Source organism: Polistes fuscatus, unplaced genomic scaffold (genome assembly GCF_010416935.1).
Source record: "Polistes fuscatus isolate 324 unplaced genomic scaffold, CU_Pfus_HIC Scaffold9, whole genome shotgun sequence".
In the NCBI taxonomy this organism is placed as follows: domain Eukaryota; kingdom Metazoa; phylum Arthropoda; class Insecta; order Hymenoptera; family Vespidae; genus Polistes; species Polistes fuscatus.
In genome coordinates this window covers 1,505,055-1,518,939 of record NW_025113173.1, presented here as the reverse complement: position 1 = coordinate 1,518,939, position 13,885 = coordinate 1,505,055, and the positions used below count along the sequence as shown (strand labels likewise).

Sequence of the window (13,885 nt, the reverse complement as noted above, 5' to 3'; positions counted from 1 at the left end):
ATGCTCTCTAGTTTAGGCTTTTGCACCCTGGTGGTATGTGAGAGAATCGTGGAGTGAGTGGGTGGGTATGTATGTATATTTGCTCTTTTTAAATATGGGTAATTGACAGGCAGGTAGCATATTTCTCTGAGTGAATGTGAAAACTTTAATTTTAAGTAGGTAGGATCCAGGATAGGCACTAGGCTTGCTTCCACTCCGGAGTGGAAATTCCGCCTCCTGGTTTATACAGAATTGTTACAATAATTTTTTTTTTATTCATTTTATTATGCTTACTTTGTAAATTTCTTTTTGTAACTCTTCTGTAATTTTTATTATGTATCATGAGATTCAGAGGAATTTGCAACGATTTGAAAGATTCATTTCTATTTCGATTCTATCTCGAACGAGATAGAGTCGAACAAATTCGCAAATACTTTGATGAATTTGATACTTAGTTTTAGGTATTATAACTAACACTTCGCACCATCGCGATTCAGTATTTGAAATATTTGATATAATTCAGTATAAAGAATAAATTGAATGAAAATATTGCAAGAAAATGCATAACATTTATTGCTTTATTTATTTCAATTCTATTTTATTTTTTGACATTAAAAGTGCGAAGTGTTATTAGGTCATCGATAATTGTCTGCTTGGACATTCATTTAATTGTGCTCGTATATATGTCAATGAACTCTAAGTTCATTAATAGTTCACGAGCTTTACTATTGAACAGAAAATGTAAATTAATTTTTTAATAATTGAGAATTAGAATTGTAACATAATACAAGTTAATTTGCAAAAGTAGTATGAAAGATCTTATCTTTCTTGCACGTTGAAAATGTCCAATGCAGTTTTCAGGGATGAAGAAAGAAGAGGCTAAATGCCGAAGAGGCTAATGCCGAAGAGGCCCCCACTTAATTGTGGCTGAAGAGGGCAACTACATAGACTACTGAGTTATTTTCAAAGGTTCAACAATAAGTTCGAACTTTTCGAAAATAGCTCTTTAGTCGTATTTTATATTCTATTGTATTATTTATTTGCTCGTCATTAATTTGTAATTGTAATTGGAGATGATGGACCATTCCATCTCCTTGGCACATCAAATATGTGTGTCATATCGTCCAAAAGATGCATATGTGTTTAGTTAGAGTCAGAAATATTACAATTTTTGTATTATTAAATTTTGAAGCTTAAATAACGTTCGGTAAATATTACAGTAATTTTTCTTTTCTTGTTTCGTTTTTAAAATTTTTCACTTTGATCGTATTTTATTAAATTTGCAATTTTTCTTTTTTATAGAATGCAGTTTAAAAGTATTTCATAATAAATAATAGATATTATTTTTTTAGTAACTTAGTATTCTTATTTTTCCTATTTCTTTATTTTTATTTATTTTATATAAATGTAAAATCACGCGTTTAAATTTAATTTTATTGCAACGGTAATTAGAGATTTGATAAAAAGTAAATAAAGAATTCAATTGAAAAGTGCATCTGCGAATTGGACCACTTATATGTCAGGCTATTTTATCACTTGATTGTATGATTAATATAGTTTCCTTCTTGTTGCAGGTGATCATCGTTGGATTTATCATCAAACCTTCCGGATTCTTTTTTATTTGAATGTCTTAAATTGCTTCATTTTAAAATAAATATAAATGCATTCCTGAAGGCACACACATGTTTATATATTGAAATTTAAATATAATTATATAAAATTCTATATTACAATATTACTATACTATATATACTATCAAAGTATATGTTATATACTATTATATACTATCAAAGAATATTGCATTCTTTTATAGTATTGTACCATCATCGCAGTATTTACCATATCGCCCATTGATGGTCAGTTTAGTAACTAAGATGAACGTGGTTATGCGAAAATTGGATTTGTTAGCTTCTATGTACTTCTGTCTAGCATTAAAAAGTTGTTAAAAATATGTTTTACGCATGCGCAACCACAAATTCAAGGTGCAAGCGCACTTTGAAAAAAATAAAAGTAAAGTTGGTATAGAGTGCGCTTGCACCTTGAATTTGTGGTTGTGCATGCGTATAACATATAACCTCCTCATAACGTTTCCACATTTTCAATTATCAATAACTAATTAAATAATTAATTAAAAGAGTTAGCAATTATGGATTTCGAATTAGCAAACAACTAGCAATTAAATGCATATATTCATTTTTTTCAATTTTTAAGGTTCTATGCCAATTTTTTTTTCCTAACGTAGGATTTTTTGCGAAATTTTGAAAAGCGCGCTAATGGAAGAGTAGAACGCATAGCGCCATCTAAATCGTCATCTCCCGTTGCAAATAGTACCAAGAAAATGGCAGCTGCGCGCAAAACCGTGTTTATTTACGTGCTGTCTACGATTGATTGATCGCAAAGTACCGTAAAGTAAATCGAGTTGAGCGGGAAAGTGAACATCTACGTTGATTGATCATAATTGATAATGAACCATAGAATTGATTAGAATAAGTAAGAAGAAATAATAAAAGATTTAAAAATACGAATGGAAATAATATTTTCTTGGTGGTTGGTTGTTGTTGGTTGATGATAGTTTCTCGCTTACGCATACGTACGCTGGCTGCATCATCCAACCTTTGTGTTTGGAAGGACGACTCTAACCTCTCTCAAAGGTGACGCGCAGTAGCGCTGTACGTTAGCGTTCTAGAATTTTCCTAAGAACTGTCAAATTTTGTTTGCCAACATACACGGTGGCCCTCCGCCGCAATTATCCGGCACGATGCCATGTTTCCGCGTTCACTGAGTCCACGAACGTTCAAAATCTTGACAATGGCTGACGAAGTTCTGCCGGCGAGTTTGGAGAAGCTCGAAATCGATCGACTCTCGACTAGTTGTCCCCAGTGAGTATTCCTTTTCGATATATTATATCGTGTCCTTTCCAACTGTTACATCTATAGCAGTTGACTTTCGTCTTACTCGGTGGAGTTTCTTTACACTTATTCTCTCTCTTTCTCTTTCTCTATATCGTTCACTTCGTAGCCTATTCTCGGTCAAGGTCTTTCATTTAGCAAATTATAAATCTACTTTATTCCTACGAATGTACGTTTGTATTCTTGATACGTAAAATAATAGAACAGTGTATTGTACCTCGAGAAAATTAACGTAATTGTGTTAAAGAAAGAGAGAGACGGAAAGAAAACATGCATAATAATGTTCGAACGTGATCAATGTATTGCGAGATGTATTTTACTTTTGCTCGGATTGCATAATCCGCGAGAAAGCAGACGTTTAATGACACAAGCAGTTTCAAGGCTTTCAGTTAAAAGCGATGACTCATTCATTAACTAGCTCAGAATACTTTTTCTTTCTTTTTATTATTAATTACCAAGTGTTTTTTGTGATTTTTATTTAATCAATAATAGAGCGTATACTCTTTAATATATTGCTTGTTATTTATTCGAAGAGTAATAGACTCCTCCTACAAAGCGAATGATAAAGCGTTATCTGTATGATTTCTGTTCAGCATCGCTTCTACCGACAATCTGAAATCAACCAATCCGTTTCAAAGAAGAGGCAAGAGCACAAGCCCGGATTGCAGCTACTTGTTTAGAAGAAAATCGATGCCTAACAGATCAGTGCCATCCACGACAATTACCCGGGGTGTAAAAAGTACAACGAACTTTAAGCCTTCTAAGAATGAAAGACTTCAGGATAAAACAAAAAAGAACTCTATCATCAAAGAGGCTGTTTTGCAATTAAATTCTATTGATTCTGATTGTTTAAGTGATAATATAACGGATACTTTATTTAAGCAGACCTGCAGATACAGTATTCCTGGTAGGAATTGTAAAACTTTTGGTCACGGTTCTGTCACTAAGGACTTTAAGGCGTTAAATATTAGTCAGGACTCTAGACAAGCTAAAGACGATACTAGTATTCTAGATAATTATCAAGGTGGAAGTTTTCAACGCGCTCGCAGTAATACAATGCCAAGTTTAGAAAGAAGTCCTGGTCCTGGCGGAGGTATCCAACTTGATGCGATTACTGTATCCGGCCAACCTCCAAATACAAACACTTGCTCCATACAAGCGCGTATATCAACACCTTCCTGTGACGTTACTATAGATGAACTTGCTAGCTATTTTGAAGAGTTTGTTCATATTCCAAAGAAAATGTCTCACATGGCAGAAATGATGTACATTTAACCAAAAATGCGCATTTTTTGTGACAAGAATTTAATTTGATACCTAAATTATATCTAACAATAAAAGGCTACATAATTTATAAAGCTTATTCGATGTTAAAAAAAAAAAAGAAAAAAAAAAGCGGAATACAATCACGAGTTATTTCCTTTATAATTTTATTCTATTTGTTTGTCTTATTTTCATTATTATCTTTAATGGGAAGTTGTTTGCACATATTACGATAATAAGTATGCATGTCGTTATTTGATCTTTTTGTGTTTATTTCTATAATATGTTTTCCTATGTCTCATTTCAATTGTAAAGATAAAATCATTATTTAAGAATTTTTTGTATTTCGAGATAAATTATTGGTCTTAGAATAAAATTCCTGGGATCAAAAATCATTATGTAAATGAAAAGCTCTCATAAATTTTTTACCTATATATCCTTTTTCGATCAATTACCAAAAATAATGAACCATCGTTGAATAATCAGATTTTTAAAAGATGGGCCGAAGGAGAAGAAATATCTTGATAGAATATAATATGGTACATAATATATTTATCTGCATAGGCTTAAGGTAATTAATCCAATAATACAAAGTAATCATTAAATTACTTAATAATAATAAGCTTTGGTACATAAAAAATGATGACGTTATACGTATACAGATTCTTTTATCTCGGAGGATAGCGGTGAATCGTATTGACGTGGCGCCGTTTACGTTAGAAACATTCGAATACAATGAAAAAATATTTCTTCTATTCTGTGCACGCACCACGTGACGAGACCATTCAATTGCGTTATTGTTATTAAATGTTATCATCATTATTCTTGTCCAGAAGTGCATGTTATCGCGACCGAATAATCAACCGTTTAAACTTGCTACCATATATATATATACATAACGTAATAACGTGTAATAATGTCGCAGTAATCCCGTGCAATGTTCAAACTCTGTATCAAAACGTGAGGTCTGCCACTATATCACAGATTTATCAAGATTTCATTTGAACGGGGCAACGGCGAGATGATATTTATGTGTTTAAATGATCATAGAGGAATATATAGGAATTTGTCAAATTGAGATCGTATCACGATATACATCAAGAGAGCACAGGGCTACGTTATTTGCATAATATTATTGTTTTTCGGTAAGTACACACAATATAGAATGAATTGCCGCCGTAACGTTTGATTCCTTTAATTACAGAATGGCAGTGGAAACGTTGGCGAATTCGTTTGTCTTTCATAATATGATTTATATTCTTTAACGAAGAAACGAGAGTACGTCTATACTATCACGTGATGCTTTTGCAAGAGTTTCAAGTTAGAAGAAAAAAGAACCTATTAAACTAATGAAATTAACAATCAGGGGTTGAAAACAATTATGATATTGGTTTTGATTTTTCAAACATTTATGAGAATCGAATAAAATGTTATAATTACTCTGGAGATAATGATTTTGTGTGTGTGTGTCTATATCGAGTTCGATTTTATATCGATTCCATATTGGTTCCCATAATTTATTTTCAGATTGTATATCTGTTATAATGAAATTCTATTACAGAGAAGCAATACGTAATCGATGTAATATTGGTTTTAAAATACCGAAACTGAAATAGATATGATTGAAAACTATTATATCCATTGCAATTATAATATCTTGTTCAATTCTCATTACCATTACAGTCAAAACCGTGTAATTAACGGTTCCATTAATTGTCGGAACCACCACTTCAACCCCTGAATTAGAAAATCTCTCTCTGGTTTCAACCAATGTATTCGGTATCAATGAAATCATTTCTTTCTCGCAATCTGTATCTTTCTTTATCTTTTTCTTTAAATCCATTATTATATGGAATCGAACTTGCATAAAACTATTTCTACAAACTACTACGGCGACCCTCGATCGTCGTTGAAAACTTTCAAATGATTATCCTTTATTCATTTTTTTTTCTTTCATTTTCTATACCTCACGAGAAAAACAACAACATTTTGATCAGTATAAAACGTTCATAGAAAAATGTTACTGGACGTTGGTAATAGCTATCTAAAGCTACGAAAAACGTGACGTGACATCATTTTTAACGCGCATATCACCGCTTCTTACATATATTTTTTCTTTTTTGTTTCCCCCTTACCCCCGTTTCTTTTTATGCTTTCTTTTTTTTTTTCGTTTTTAAATTTGTTTTCGTGTCAAATGTCGCGCCAATCGACAAATTCTGCAGTAAATATAATATGCTCGTGAAAAATATTTAGTTTGGACACGCGTAACACAATTATTATTTATTTTTTTTTCTCTTTCTCTCTCTCTCTCTCTTTCTCTCTTTTTCTTTTTTTCAATTTCTTTACAACGAAATTTCGATAAACTAATGATTTATATCCATAGACTTAATCCTAACGATACGACATTTCGCATGGGACGACGACGAAATAGACGAAATATCTGACACCCTATCTCCTCCCTCCCTCCCTCCCTCTCTCCCTCTTTCAAAATACGCACATATTATTTAATATATATGCATGTATTTTTCTACACGAATAATAATTAAGAAAAAAAGAAAAAAGAAAACGTTTTTTATACGTACATAGATTTTTTTTTTTTAAACGACGCATCGAGTTTTCACAGGAGATATTCGAATATCTATCGCGTTTAATTATTATTATTAAATATTATTATTATTAATATTATTATTATTTATTTTTTTTAACGTTCCTACCTCTTTTAAAAGGTATATCTACGTATTAATTTTTAACTGTCGTTTGTATGTATCTTTAGTAAAAAAATGTACAATTCTTTCTCTCTCTTTCTTTCTCTCTCTCTCTCTCTCTCTCTTTCATACAAACATTTTGTACGAATAACATCGATGGCTTATTATACCTTGCGTTCTATTTTTTAATAGAATTCCTTTTACGCAATTCGCACATGCAAATATTCGCAAACGTACACACACACACACATACACATGCACACATATACGCAAGAAGATAATATAAAGTTTCTTTTTTTACGAAACAAACACACGCTCGCATACTCTGGTTTCTTATACCAATATTAGTAACTTTTTTTCAATTCTCTCTCTCACACACACTCTTTCGTTCTTTCCTATTATTATTAAACTAAGAAAACGCTAATCTCTATTGCCGTACACATCGTGATCAACGATATTTCGCGAAAAGTGCAAAAATCTAAAGAATAAAAAAAAAAAAAAAGAAAGAAAGGAAAAAAATCTTGCACCAAAGTAAATTACATAAATCATTTCTATCGAGATATCGCAGCTATTGCAAGTCGCATTAAATAATTTGCTTAACGTTAAATTATAAAAAAAATAAGCCGTGCTTATTTATACGCCACCGTTTTTTGTTGGTCTTCCATTTCTTTAGATATTACATTTTTTTTTTCTTCCTTCTATTTTGTTATTTCTATATCCGCGACTCGGGGAAAAATCACAGCTAAAAATAATCGTACGAATACTGGATTTAATTACATAGATACATACATACACGTATATATATCAAATGATATGAATGTATTATGTATTAAAGAAAAAAAAAAGAAAAAAAAGAAAAAAACGAACAAATAAGAAGCTTAAGTATGACGTGTAACACGTTCAAAGTATGCAGTCACATTCCCTAGTCGCGTAAATTATTCTTTGTCACTAGCCCCGTTTAAACACATCATTTTTGTGCATTCGTGATGATATTCGACATATAACAGTTGATTAATAATTAATAATCTACGAAAATTTCTCGAGGATATCGTCGATACATTTCTTTTCATTAGGAAAACTCGACTATGATCGGAGATCAATGACAAACATTATTATTATAATTATTATTATTATTATTAATATTATTATTACGTATTGTTCTCTCTTTTCCCTCTTTGTCCATTCGTAATTGATAATAATCTAACGGACTAAAATATGATTATACAATCTATGACTTTTAAATACTACCTAAGAACTACTTTTCAATTCGTATCAACGCTACACTGCTCTACACACCCTTAATTAATACTATTAATAATTTCGATAAAACATTGTTCACTTAATATTTCTCGAAATTGTGAAAACGTTTAACGAACGATTTAATCGGGATACTATATATGTATATATAATATATAATATATATATATATATATACTAGACAAATTTTTTATATTCTCCGTTTTATTTTTATTGTTCTTTTTTTTTTATTTTTTTTTTCCATCGCGGTAAACACATTAGGTTCAAAAATCCGGCAGTTATTCACAATTGGTCGCAAAGCTTAAATTCAAATTTTGGTACGTTTTTTGTTTTTTTTTTTTTAATTGTTATTACGATTTAATTTTTGTATTCTTCTTCTTCTTCTTCTACTTCTTCTTTTTCTCCTCGTCGATTTTGTTCTCTTATATTTTTTTCTTCCAAGTGTAAGGACGTTGACAAAAATTTATCGGCAGTTATTATTCGCGAGATTGGTCAGAAGAATGTTAAAAAAGTCTTATTGACATTTTTTTCATCTTGTTAACTTCGATAAATAAATACCTATGAGATTGTGGAGATAAAGTTCATGGCACAAAAGGTTTTTCTTTTATTTTCGTCGATCGAGAGAGAGTATTATTTTCTATAGTAAAGAGAATAATCGCGCGTGTTTCATATAAAATCAATCACCGTAATTAATCGTCCCTCGTTTTTTTGTTTTTTGTTTTTTTCTTTTCTCTATTCTCAACTAGAGACACAACACACATATTTTATAGTCGTAAACTATTTTTCAATTGATCATACTTGTTTCCTTCGTCTCTCGGTTATTCGGAATTTCGCTGTTCTTTGTTTTTTCTTTTTTTCTTTTTTTCCTTTTCTTTTCTTTTCTTCCGTTTCATTTCTCCAGTTTTCTTCTAACGATCATCACAACGATATAATATATTATAAAACGATTCCACTTCCGGTTATCGCCGTTTTTTTGCTTCCGTTTTTTCTCTTTTTTTTTTTTCATTTTATTTCCCCTTAGCAATAAATACCATAAAATTCCATGGCACAATTGACGTGCGCTGGATGAAAATGACCATGCGGCACCAAGTGATTCTGCATGTGGGCTGTGTATCAGTCCGTCGGTGGCTCGAGATAAGGTATTTCACTAGTTACGTTAAACGATTCGAAATAATGATTAAGGAACTCGAAAGTCGGCCGTTTTTCGGGACTGGCTTCCCAGCACAGTAACATTAATCGATATATACTGTCCGGTAATGGATGGTTCAATGGTTTGGGCATACGGTAACCTTTGTCAACATGCTCGATTACTTCACGACCGTGCATACCTAAAAGAAAAATAATTATTTTTATTATATAAAGTTCGAGTTAATGATTGGATTAAGGATGGAGGAGGGGGAGCAGGGGGAGTATTATCTTACCGGGATAAGGAACTTGTCCGTAAGTGAATAACTCCATAAGTAAAATACCGTAGGACCAAACGTCGCTCTTGATGCTAAACCTTGCATAAACAATAGCTTCAGGAGCTGTCCACTTAACCGGGAATCTGCTTCCCTGTTTAGGACAATATTCGTCGTCCTCGATAACTCTGGCGAGTCCAAAATCGCAAATCTTAGCCTTGTTCTTTTCGCCAATGAGAACGTTCCTAGCGGCTAGATCTCTGTGTATCAATTGTTTGCTCTCTAAGTGTTCCATGCCGGAAGCAACTTGAGCGGCTATGTAAATCAGGTCCTCGAATTGCATGTATTTGCCGTCGCCGGTACGTAAAAAGTCTAAGAGACTGCCGTTACACATATACTCTTGGACGATGTAAATTGGTTCTTCTTTCGAGCATACCGCGTAAAGGGCTACCAAGTGTCTGTGTCGAAATTGTTTCATTATTGCAGCTTCTTGAAGGAAAGCTTCCGTCGACATCGTACCAGGACGAAGGGTTTTAACCGCCACTTCGATTTTATTCCGCCATTTGCCGTAATAAACCTCGCCGAAGTTGCCGTGGCCCAATTTCCTTATCAACTGAATCTCATTCCTGTTGATCTCCCATTTGTCACGCAATTCTGGCCCGAGATCCCACATATCTGGCTGGGGCTTCGGACAGGGCTTCGATAACACGTGACAAAGACCTAACGCGTTTTCTGGATATGATGAAACAAACGATTTAATTAGTTATCTAATAATGATCACAATATTATCAAGTTTACCTAAGAGAAATTATATACTCACTGCTATACGCCATAACCAAAGCTGGCAACGTTGGGAATGTCTGATTGGTGGCGATAAAGAAACCACCATTATCTAACGGTTTGATCTTATAATGTTTTACGTGATGACCCCTCCCTTCTTCCCAATCTTTTACGGATAAACTGTAACCTCTTGGATTGTGTTCACTTGGTCTTACCAAAAACGTACCTCGCGGATTTTCATCGACTAATAATAATTTTCCTGCTTCTTTACGCGATACATTTTCGAAGAACCAACTGTAAACGATTTATAATAGGTATTGATCGGTTCATTAAACTGATGAAAAGATTTAAACACGAGGAAACATTATCGAGACGATTACTTACTCTTCGCTTTCAACGGAACGTTCAACCGCTACGAAATTCCATGGAATTAAACCTTCCTGCAGGGTCGTCAAATGTAAAACCTTCCACCAGTCTGGCTCGGTATCATCCAAAACTTCCATTCTGTCGCCCTTGACGAAACTCACGTCGGTGCTCTCGCGTGCCGTGTAATTGTAAAGTGCCACGACGATTTTATTTGCTCGTTGAGAATGAGCTGTTAATCGAAAAGATAATTGAATATCGGGAGAAAGATTTTTTCTTTATTTCTTTTTTTTTTTTTTTTTTTTTTTAAACGCGTTAAAACACATCGACACTTTTTACAATAGAGCCAACCTATCGCATTAGCGGGACAACGTAAAGTTGAATTAAAAAGGAAAAAGAAATAAAAGAAAAAGTCAAAGAAATAAGACAACTCGTTTCGATCTACGATCAAAGATAAATCAAGTTTTTAAACGAAGATTAGGAGGAACATAAACAAAATAATACACACATGCAGGTATAACGACAGGCGAGCTTGTTTTACGTGGTTGTTGCGGTATCTGTATCTTACAAGGTGTTGGCCTTGGACGGATAATATCCGCCCTGGCTTGCACGCCTCTTTGATTTGGGTCGGCTGTGTATCGGTCCAAGGAACCACCATTGCTGTGTTTCGAGCTCAATCCTGTATCTGCTTTCGTGTACCCTGGGGTTACAGGTAAAATCCCAATAGAAAAGAAATAAATCAATTTTTCGTTTGAACATCGTCATAATAAAAAATAATAAAAAACTTACCGATCGGTTGAGGCTCCTGTCGTTTGCTACAACACTTGCCCATTTTGTTGAAACTTTCCTGCCTGACCTTCTCTACCTATTTCACTCGTTACAACATTCGAACGTAGTCAGGATTCTTCGCGTCAAATGTTTCTTCATTTCTTCTTCGTTCCTTTTCTCAAATAATCCTCCTCCACCTGTTGTCCATCCTGTAACGTACTTACGTACGTGGGTGAGTTACGTGCGTGTTGGTTTGTGCGAATACACTGGGGTCCTACTATACCACCTACGATTGAAAGAAAAAAAAAATAAAGAGAAACGAATCAAAGATACGATTATCGTCATTCAATCGCGATCGTCAATGTATCGTGCGGAATGAATCGGTATGGAGGTCGATCGCAGGATGCAGGTCGCATGTTAATGTCCGGTTGTCACTCAACATCGTTCAAGCGTGAAAAATAACTATAGGACTCGATAATAACGCATTATCACTATCCCTGCCATATCATATTTTTCAAAGAATTATTTTTAACGTCTTTTCTTTGTCTTTCTTACCCCCTCCCCCTTGTCCCCATTTTTCACACACCCCGCTCATCCCTCTTTATTTCCTATCATTATTCTTTCTCGGAAATACACCGGAAGGAGAAAATTATAAATTAATCGTATCGTCGTAGTCTCCTCATCGTGAACTATTGTTTGCCCTCCCAGCCCCTGAAAAACGGCAATCTTTTTTACGCGTCGGTAAAGATGGTCACTAACTTGTCGGTATAAAAATATACAGGGTGTCCCACATAACTCTAGTCACGATTTTTCAAGTACTTGCGATAATCTGACAAAAAAATACTTTAAACAAAAGTTGATCTGTTTTTGATTGATTATACATTGCAATAAATTGAAATGAAACATTTTTCTCTATCAAATTACTTTTATTAAATGTTGTTTATATGCCCTTCCAAATGTTGCACATGGGTATAAAGGTAATAATGCACCTAATACATAAAATTTAAGATTATAACGTTCTCATTTTAGCATTCTTTTAATTTTTATGCAATTTCTTAAATAAAACTACATTATAAAGACGTAATTATTACAATAGGATATCCCACATAACTCTAGTCACGATTTTTCAAGTACTTGCGATAACCTGACTGCAGCACTGCGACAACCTGTATATAATAATAAAAATATCGCGTTAAAAAGTTATTTTTTAATTTTACGTATACAGGTAGAAAAGCAGTTAATCTTCCAATAGTAAAGATAAAACACGCTCGAGTATGCAATTCCATGTGCTGCTATTATTTTAACGCGAAATTGCCTTCGACGTTTCTTATTAACAAGAACGGCTACTGTTCTGACTGTTTTCCAATTGGAATTTACGAAAGAGAAAAAATACAATCTATGCGCATCTTTGAAACGAATGATTCCACTTCCCATAAATTGTATTCACCGAAATAAAAAGAAAGAAAGAAAGAAGATAAAGATAGATAAAAAGTAAAAGAATAGTTTGACTCTCTTTTAAGGATTTATGAACAAGTTTTCCGTTCAATTTCCTACGTTATTAAAAGCTTACGATTATCCTGTGTACTCGAGTGATAAGCCACTTTAATCGCGGTTTACTTAGACCTTACGTTATCACGCAGAAATACACAAAATACGAGATTATTCAACGATGTCGAATCAGAAAAAAAAAGAAAAGAAGCAAAAATATAACTCGAGTAGAAATTACGAATACGAAAGTAAGAATTCAATTCGTTTTGCGTATGATAAACGTGAAAAGTGAACAAAAATCAAATCAAATTAAATCAAATCAAATAAAACAAAATAAAACAAACAAAAAATAAGCTATAATAGAAGGAGGGAAGATGCTAGAATCCGAACATCGTATTCGTAGCATCGAGAGGAAAGTTTTTAATTAAACAGCTGGAGGGACTTTTCTCGAATACACACATACATACATTTAAATCTATTGTAACACACACACATACACACATCATATATATATAAACGTAGTGATATCGAACGGAATAAGGACGTTGAAGGGTCGATTTGGATATGGGCAACCCTACTCCCACCCTCACCCATCAACCATCACTGGTACCCCCATAGAAACTATGTCTGTAGGGATACTGTATTACGTATGTACGTATAGGTAATCACAAACACTTTCAGGATCAACCCTAACGTACACTAACACGATCATATATGAAAACACATAGAACGGATATACGCGGCCGACGAGTCGGTCGATATCTCACGGTAGTTCTCTCTCTTTCTCTCTCTCTTTCTCTTGCATATAACTCCGTATCCCGATGGTGCTTTCGTGTGACGAACAATGGCGACGTTTTGTCGTAACGATGGACAAAGAGGAATTAAAATTTCTTTTTCCTACCTCGGCCGTCGACACTTTAACGAACCATTCGAGCAACTATCGTTTTTACCAAAAGAGTTTCATCCATTTTTC

At 33.5% G+C, this 13,885-nt stretch overlaps 2 protein-coding genes and 1 long non-coding RNA gene across 4 annotated transcripts in view; 2 read left to right on the top strand and 1 right to left on the bottom strand.

The window, feature by feature from the left end:
- The first annotated feature begins 2,289 nt into the window (after nucleotides 1–2,289).
- Nucleotides 2,290–4,555, top strand: LOC122525331. Its single transcript, XM_043648055.1, has 2 exons — nucleotides 2,290–2,858; nucleotides 3,482–4,555. Exons 1-2 carry the CDS (start codon nucleotides 2,743–2,745, stop codon nucleotides 4,161–4,163), a joined length of 798 nt encoding a protein of 265 aa, XP_043503990.1. The 5' UTR covers nucleotides 2,290–2,742; the 3' UTR covers nucleotides 4,164–4,555.
- Nucleotides 4,556–5,164: 609 nt separating this feature from the next.
- On the top strand, nucleotides 5,165–5,959 carry LOC122525333. Its single transcript, XR_006305753.1, has 2 exons — nucleotides 5,165–5,296; nucleotides 5,356–5,959. It is a non-coding gene; the product is annotated as an uncharacterized LOC122525333 (long non-coding RNA).
- A 1,001-nt stretch (nucleotides 5,960–6,960) lies between these two features.
- LOC122525328 (tyrosine-protein kinase Src64B) overlaps nucleotides 6,961–13,885 on the bottom strand; it is a 41,039-nt gene continuing 34,114 nt past the window's right edge. The window contains exons 2-7 of one of the 2 annotated variants that reach the window (XM_043648049.1): nucleotides 11,446–11,710; nucleotides 11,165–11,356; nucleotides 10,678–10,888; nucleotides 10,334–10,587; nucleotides 9,535–10,245; nucleotides 6,961–9,441 (exon numbers count right to left, since the gene is read on the bottom strand). In XM_043648049.1, the coding sequence (XP_043503984.1) occupies nucleotides 9,227–9,441; nucleotides 9,535–10,245; nucleotides 10,334–10,587; nucleotides 10,678–10,888; nucleotides 11,165–11,356; nucleotides 11,446–11,488 (1,626 nt within the window). In that variant the 5' untranslated portion in view covers nucleotides 11,489–11,710 and the 3' untranslated portion in view covers nucleotides 6,961–9,226. The remainder of the gene's footprint in view (nucleotides 9,442–9,534; nucleotides 10,246–10,333; nucleotides 10,588–10,677; nucleotides 10,889–11,164; nucleotides 11,357–11,445; nucleotides 11,711–13,885) is intronic. The other variant, XM_043648050.1, reaches the window with a different exon arrangement.